The 8081-nt window shown below is 24.1% G+C and overlaps 1 protein-coding gene and 1 non-coding gene across 2 annotated transcripts; one reads left to right on the top strand and one right to left on the bottom strand.

The window, feature by feature from the left end:
- The first annotated feature begins 3750 nt into the window (after window positions 1-3750).
- LOC101509379 (F-box/LRR-repeat protein At3g48880-like) lies at window positions 3751-4913 on the top strand. Its single transcript, XM_004492965.3, has 2 exons — window positions 3751-4142; window positions 4252-4913. Exons 1-2 carry the CDS (start codon window positions 3751-3753, stop codon window positions 4823-4825), a joined length of 966 nt encoding a protein of 321 aa, XP_004493022.3. The 3' UTR covers window positions 4826-4913.
- Window positions 4914-6932: 2019 nt separating this feature from the next.
- Window positions 6933-7013, bottom strand: TRNAL-AAG (transfer RNA leucine (anticodon AAG)). The gene has a single exon. It is a non-coding gene; the product is annotated as a tRNA-Leu (tRNA).
- Between the last annotated feature and the right edge of the window lie 1068 nt (window positions 7014-8081).

Raw genomic sequence — 8081 nt, 5'->3', positions numbered from 1 at the left:
TAAAGATAAAAAAGTAATGAAAATATAGATATATAAATCGAATTTAGAATTCATTTTTTATGGAGGAACTTTTTATATTGTTTTAAACATCATAGAAAAAAAAATCATTCAAAAATATGTTAACAACTAAGACTAAAACTGTATACATGATAATTTTATTGAGATTAAAAGTTGTATTTTTATATTACAGAAACTAAAAGTAAAAAGTTAAAAGTTTATGAAGACTAAAAACTTATTTAACCATTTATTATATTATATCTACGTTATAAAATAAAAACTTGTGTTCTACCTACCAGGCCAAATCACAAACAAAAGTACAAATCGTTTGAAAAAAAAAACAAACAAAAGGGCAAATGCGATGCTTTTCTATATATACATATAATTTCATTATTATAAATTTTAGGTTTAGTTAATTTGTTAGTCTTTATTTAAAAAAAATTATATTTTTTAGTTTTTTCAAAATTATTCTTAAAAAAATATTTGTCATTAGTTAATATTAAAATATTATCTTTCACAGATAAATTAGTTGAAAAAGAAATGTATATTTTATTAATAACAAGTCTCTTTAATATCTTCTAGATAAAAATGTGATAAATTTTATAATACACATTAATTATAATTAATTGTATTATAATTTTTCTTAATCTATTGACAAAATAAATTATATTTTGGAAAACTAATAATTTATGTTTTATAATTACATTGTTTTTGATGATATTGAATATCACTTCATGATGCATTAATTTACATCAACCAAATTTATTTATTCTCTAATGAAAAAATATAATGAAACATATACGTGAAAAGAGAGAAACACAAAACAAAAAATAAAGTGGCGTAATTAGGAGCGACAAGAGCATAGTTGAAAATTTCTTTTAATTTACAATAACAACAAATACAAACTATCTATTGAGTAGTTATTTGGTGACGAGATTATTAATTATACAGTTAATGATAAAATCAACTATTATAATTAAATTAATTTACAATGAAGGTGCATTTTATTTTTACAATTTTAATTATGGAATTTGATTTAGATTATGTTATAAGCATGAATACGTGAGACAACATCCATAGCATTAAAAAAAATTATTTTATCTTTACAATTAATTTTTCCTTTTGTTATTAAAAAAGTGAAGTATATTGTCTATAATTATATTTCTTTAACTATCTAGAAATAATGATACATTGAATATATAGCATTAAGATATGGTTTTATTATATCATATTATATGTGTTAAATGAAATTTACAAAACTCTTTATTCTAAATAAAATTATTTTTTATATACTAATATTAATATATAATTAAATATAATTGACTATATTTTTCAAACTCTTTTATGTTTTTTTAAAAAAAACAATTCTTTTATATTTATATTTATATTTATATTTAGGTTAATAATATAAATTTTTTTATACATTAATGATAGTTGACTAATATGAGCTAGTACATTGCACTATCATTATCAACATGCCACCGTGGTAAACGGTACAGAAGACATATAATAATTTACATTTATTTTTATTAAAAAGGCTAATAATAATTTGAATATTATATTTTTGCATTTTCCCATTAATTATATAGAAAACAGGTCTTATATTCCAATTTAACGTCAAGGCCTCTCTATATATTTCAACAACAACAAAATTGAGTCATCAATTAATCACTACTGTCTGCGAAAGAGTAACGTAAGGCTACCTTCATTAGGATCTATCTAGAGGAAGAGGAAGAGGTATATTTTCATAATTTTTTATTTTTTGTTGTATTCCATGTATCATTTACTTTACATCTTGTGTTCGTGACTTCGTATGTTAAAAAAGCAAAAGAAATAAAACTAGGCTCAGCAAAATTACAAATTGTACGTATAAGAGATAAATTGATAAGAGATAAATTGATTTGTAAAAATTAAAATATATAGTTTATAATATAATGTTGATCTATTTTTATTTTACTTTTCGCTTATAAAATGATTAATAAATAATAGTTTAGCGTACAACTTGTTAGACTATCGTTGTAACAAAACGAAAACGATGTTAGGTTGTTTTGGTTTGGTTGTAAGGAGATGGAATCTTCTCTATTTTTTTATAAAAAAGGTAAAACTCTATTATTAATATCTTGAGTGTTTAAAATTAAGTCCGGTATTATATAAGATAAATATCAAAATTTTAAAAGCATATACATAAATATTGAATTCAGTTCAACTGCGAGCACATGATCTAATGGATGCTCTGTAACTCTTCAAACCGCTATAATGTTAGGTTCTCTTGATGCTAAAGTTGAAGATTGAAGTATCAATTGTGTTTTAATTATAAATTTTTAATTTATAAATTAAATTAAATTAAAAAGGTGTAAAGTAAATTAAGGTGTTCGTATGTTGATAAAATAATAAAAGTTATAAAATTTTATGCGTTTGTTTAAAATAACACAACTTATTTGTTTGATAATAAAATATGAAAGTAATTAAAAATAATCCATATTAAAGGTAAAATTGAAAGTAAAAAAATTTAAACTAAACCTTAATATCCTATTTAGGTATGGATTTTTTTTTTAAATTATTTATTTTAATAAAGAATAATAAAATAATAAATTAAATAAATGGTAAAATTTTGAAGAAAAAAGTCACACAAACATTTGGTATTGATTTTAAATATTTTGGTGTTAGTAAAAACTATTTTGAAGTAAAAAAAAAAACAGCTTTTAGCTTAAAATTATCCTTGAAGTTAGAAAAAATAACTATTATTAAACAACTTTTAACTTTATTTACAGACTTTTCAGAATTATTAAGTAATATTGAATTGGTTCCTTGGCTTGGACTTTATGCTCTTTTCTGGATTATAGTTTTACCGAATTGGTTTTTTGGCTTTGGCTTTCTGCAATTTTCTGGATTATAATTTTACAGATTTGTTCCATTGCATTTAGCGTGTACTCGTTCTTATTGAACTACTATAGTAATGAGTTTGAATACCCTTCTACTCACATCAATACTTTTTTTCTTATACAAAAAACTTTATTTACAAATCTCTTATTTTAAACTTTAATTTTAAAGTAGCTTTTGCCCTAAAAATCACCAGACTAATTAGCGAGTAGATTGTTAACATTACTTTTTGAAGTGGTACAGTATATATATATATATATATATATTATTTTCATTTTTAATTAAAAGATAAAAAATTCTATATAAATTCTTAATGTTGCGGTAGAACAGTTGAAAGTTTTTATTTCATTTTTAAAAAAAATATAGAGAAAATGTATTTAAAATGGCCATGATTTTTGCCAAAGAAATTTTCTTTAATTATTAAATAAAATATTAATAATATATTTATTAATTAAAAAAATATTATTTTCGCTTTACACACCTCACAACATGTTGAATGATCGGTTGTGGAGTAGATGTCATCTACTATGGTGTTATATCGATACTATTCTTTTGGAGGTAAATGTTGGTGTATCCTTTATACTTTATTTAATAAATAAAAAATTGCTTATAAAAAAAATACAAAAAGTATATATGAATTTTGTTAATAATAGTCCCCAAACCCTAAATTTTGGTCATAATTTAAAAAATGTGGATTTTCTTTACTTGGAGATCTCAAATTATTCATTAGATTAATGTATATATAAATATGTTTTGTCATGCATTTTGCTCATATAGAAATATATTTTATCATGTAAACTACATATATATTTGGTCATATAATTTATTGTTGTATAATTAAAATGATTATGTAAAAAATTGAATGTCTTAATAATGATTGATGCAGGAAACATTAACATGAAGAGAAGAAGTTCAAATCGCAATCGCAAGTATTCGAATGATTACTTGTTCTACGAAATATTGGTAAAAATCTTTACCACTCTAAATGTTATGGACCGTTCTCTAGTTGGCATGGTTTGTAAATCATGGAACTTAGCTAGCCGTGACCCTTCACTTTGGAAGAAACTTGATCTAACTACGTTATGCACTAGGTGCTTTTATGTACGTTTGATACCAATTAATGTTTGGATCGATGAATATCCAAGCAATAAAATGACTCAATTCTTGAAGTATGCTTCAAGTTTGGGTGGTGGAAACGTAAGTACCATAATACTTAATTATTATGTCTACTTGAGAGATGAACATTTAATCTCCCTAGCTGAAAGGTAACATTTTTAACTTATAGTCTATATTTATATATATGTTAATAGTAGATATTAAATTAATATATAAAACCTCATATATATAGTTATATATATGTTCTCTAATTAATAGGACTCCAAATGTGAAGAGGTTAGTGCTACCGGTATCAGGCAACATAACAAAAAATGGAATAGAAAGTGCAATGAGATCATGGAGAGGCCTTGAGTCTATCACAATTACCTCAATAGTAAATGATATTGCTATAGATATTTTTGTTGCAATTGGAAAATATTCTTTGAACATCCTTAGGTTAAAGTTCACATGCTACTTTGATCTAGATCAAGCTGAAGCCTTAGTGAAATACACACCAAATCTAAAGGAATTGAGTATTCGGAACATTCTAGTAAACATGAGAGGTTTATGTCTTGTACTTAATAGCTTGAAACATTTGGAGGTGGTAAATATATGCCATAGTTTGATTATGGATAATTTAGAAGGTGGATTTGAAATATATGATCCTATTGATCATATACTAAAATATGTGGATGTCTCTTGTTTGAAAAAGCTTATCATTTGTGAAAAGAATTCATGCCTTAGATGCAAGAATGGAAGGAAGAAGAATGTTTATGATTATCGAACAAGTCTTCCATATAGACACTTGGAGGATATTTGGCGTGAAGATGAGATAAGCTCTCTTGCACATTAATTTCTCCTATTCAAATTTGTTGGGACATTAAATAAGTTTTACTTTATTTTGTTGGGATAAATTTCATTTCATTTTGTTCCTTTCGAATACCATGTTTAATTTTATTCAAATAATATCGATATATTTGTGCTTTGCATGTCTAGTATATATGGCTGTTGAGAAATACATGTTTTTCAAGGTATATTTTAGTGTGTTATGATTTTTTTAATGGCAAATTGTATTATATAACTACAACATTTGAAGAATGTTGTCAAAAGGAAAAATATTGAAAAAGGAATAGACAATATTTTTGATTTTTTGGACGACTTATATGCGAATACTGCCCTATTATATTTTTAAATAATATTTTTCTTGCTCTATAATTATATAATTTCTCATATTAAAATATTTTTTTAGATGGTTTATTTGGAGGGAGGATAGATATTCAAGTTTTAAGTTTTTAGATTAGTATGAAAAAACCTAGCATTAATTTCATGCAGATTTGTGTAGTAATATCACATATGTGTACCTATTCAAAGGGTTGTATGAAAAAACTCTGATGTATAGCTTATTTTTTATTTAAAAGACAAAGCCAAAATATTATAATAATCGTTATTCTAGAATAAGTTGTACCAAAAATAGCTACAGAACAAGATTACATTGGTTCCATCCATTAAGATATTTTTAGTATTTTAATATATTAGTTTTTATTTTAATGACCTTTAAGATTAGGACACGTGGATGACTATCATCTATTTAGATATTATATAAATATTGTATTGTCGTCTCGATGAAGAAAATAATGTTTATTTTCTAGATAGTTTTTCTCCCTTACTTCCTAGTTTTTAGTTTAGAACTTTAATTTATAGGTGCGTCTTTTTGGGATTTTTTGTAGAATTTTGTTTATGGACCGATTTCAAATAGCTTATAAAAATCATCAAATAAGCTTGAAATGTAACTCCGACGAAGATGAAGATAAATGTACCAAGATAGTTAGATTTGTCTACCATTGATTTATCCCATAAACAAAATCTTTGATTCTAGATTTTAATTAGCCACTATCAAGATTGAAGTTTAATTTGATAAAAATATATTCTATTTGTCCAAAAATTTGATTATTCCATTCTATTCACGTGGTCTAAATACAAACCATCCAAATATATAATATGAATTTTTTTCTCTAAAGCCTTTATTGAATGAGTGTATATATACCACAATTTAGTAGAAAAAAATCTAGTATTAATTTCCACACTTATGTAGTTTTCTATGCTTCCAACAAAAGAATGCATAGATACAAGAATTCATTGCTCAAAGATTCACTCAGTTTAGCTCACTTGTTTTCTCACTTTCAATCTAGAAAACCCTATCTGATTTCTTGCTTTCTACAAGCACCAAGCAAGGACTTATATAACCCTTCCTTCACAAAGTTAGTTATCAACCAACTAACTACTCAACTGATAAATAAAAAAACAGCTATCACAATAACTTTACAAAACATAGCATAAACTAACTTAGTTGAATAAATTAACCAATTGCCGATCAAATTATTCAACAAAATATTTTGGATCCCTAGATATGCAAAATAGAATAATCACCAATAAAGAAAGAAAGAAAAAAATTCACCGTAGTATGTTTTTTATTTTCAGATGACACGACAAAAAGATAAAATCTTATTGAATGCATACTTAGAGTATATATATTATATTAAAAAAAATTATACAAATAAAAAATAATTTTTTTATATATGTAAGTACAGAGTGTAATGTGTTGTACCTACTTAATTTTTCGACAATTGCACGTGGATATATAATATTGGGAGGTTAATTTTACTCTACCCTTCACAAGCATTTTTTTTTGGGTGTCCAAATAATTTGGATCAATCTACCATTCTTGAAGATATGTATAACAATTTGTATTATTAAAATTTATTAGGAATTAATACCAATGGCAGCATATAACAAATTTTAGTAAAGTTATTAATTACTCCCCATGTTACATAGTGATGATCTTAAATGAGGAACCTGACGTCTTTTCAATGTGATTATGATGATTGAATCAACATAAAATAAAAAGCTATAAACCAGAACTATAAGAATATAGAAAGGAAAAAAAAAAAAAAGGAAAACAATGTTGAGAGTGGGATTTGAACCCACGCCCTTTCGGACCAGAACCTTAATCTGGCGCCTTAGACCAACTCGGCCATCTCAACGGTTTTTAATGTAAATTTCAAAACCGGCTTCATATTATTCTTTGCTAAATATTATATTAAAGTTAGTCTAAAAAAATATTATTTTAAAACCGTATCATCATTTTTTATTTCTCTAATTTGTCGTGTTTTAATGCAAATGAAGACAATGGGTAATTTATTAATTGAGAAATTGTAATTAAAAAAAAAACCTGACCACCCCTTTCTATCATCTCCTTTGTTCTTCTTAAATTGGAAAAAAAGTGGTTAACCTTTAATCTACAATCACCTTTTTAAATCATAATTTCTTTCCTTTTATCTATATAAATAGTTTCTATATAGATTTAAATTTTCTTTTATATTTCTTTCATCATTTCTTCATTTTGGTATAATATTTTTTTATCGTCTTGGTACTTGTTTTTATTTATCATCTTATTGTAGTGTTCGTTTAATTCAAATTAACAGATTAGTTTTATAGTTATGTATAAATTCAATTATTGACTTTAGTGCTACATATTTAGAGAGATAGATATGTATACATTTTTTTTAATAAACGTATTTTGGACACTTAAATTTTGTGATATTTGTAAATATTTTATTATTTTATATTATTAATGTGAATGTTGTGAGTTTATTTAAAAATTCGTCATTTTCAGTGACTTTAAATTTGTGTTGTTTTTATATTAATACATTATATCAATTTAAATCAATAAATATTATTTTTTAATATAAAAAAAGTTGTCTTATTTTATGTCCAAAATAATTTAATTTCCTTAAATATTTTTTTGACACAATTTCCAAAGATACTCAAACCAAATATGTGTTATGTTTTTTTGGATTAATTCAAATGCACGTAAACATTTGTTTTTTAAAAAGTGTATATATGAGTAATATATACAATAACTAGATAAAATAATATATAGTGCAATAATAACATTAATAATATATATACCTAAAAATGTTGGTTTAGTTTTATAGTTTATTTTTTTTCTTTCTTGAATTTTGCTCTATTGTTTCAAAAATATATTAAAATTCTATAACCGTAATCAACAGTGGTTGCATAATTCAATTTCAAATCGAGATAGGTGTCTA

This window comes from Cicer arietinum, chromosome 3 (assembly GCF_000331145.2).
Source record: "Cicer arietinum cultivar CDC Frontier isolate Library 1 chromosome 3, Cicar.CDCFrontier_v2.0, whole genome shotgun sequence".
Lineage (NCBI taxonomy): Eukaryota > Viridiplantae > Streptophyta > Magnoliopsida > Fabales > Fabaceae > Cicer > Cicer arietinum.
Note: the sequence above shows the minus strand (reverse complement) of the source record. Positions and strands in the feature narration are given on the sequence as shown.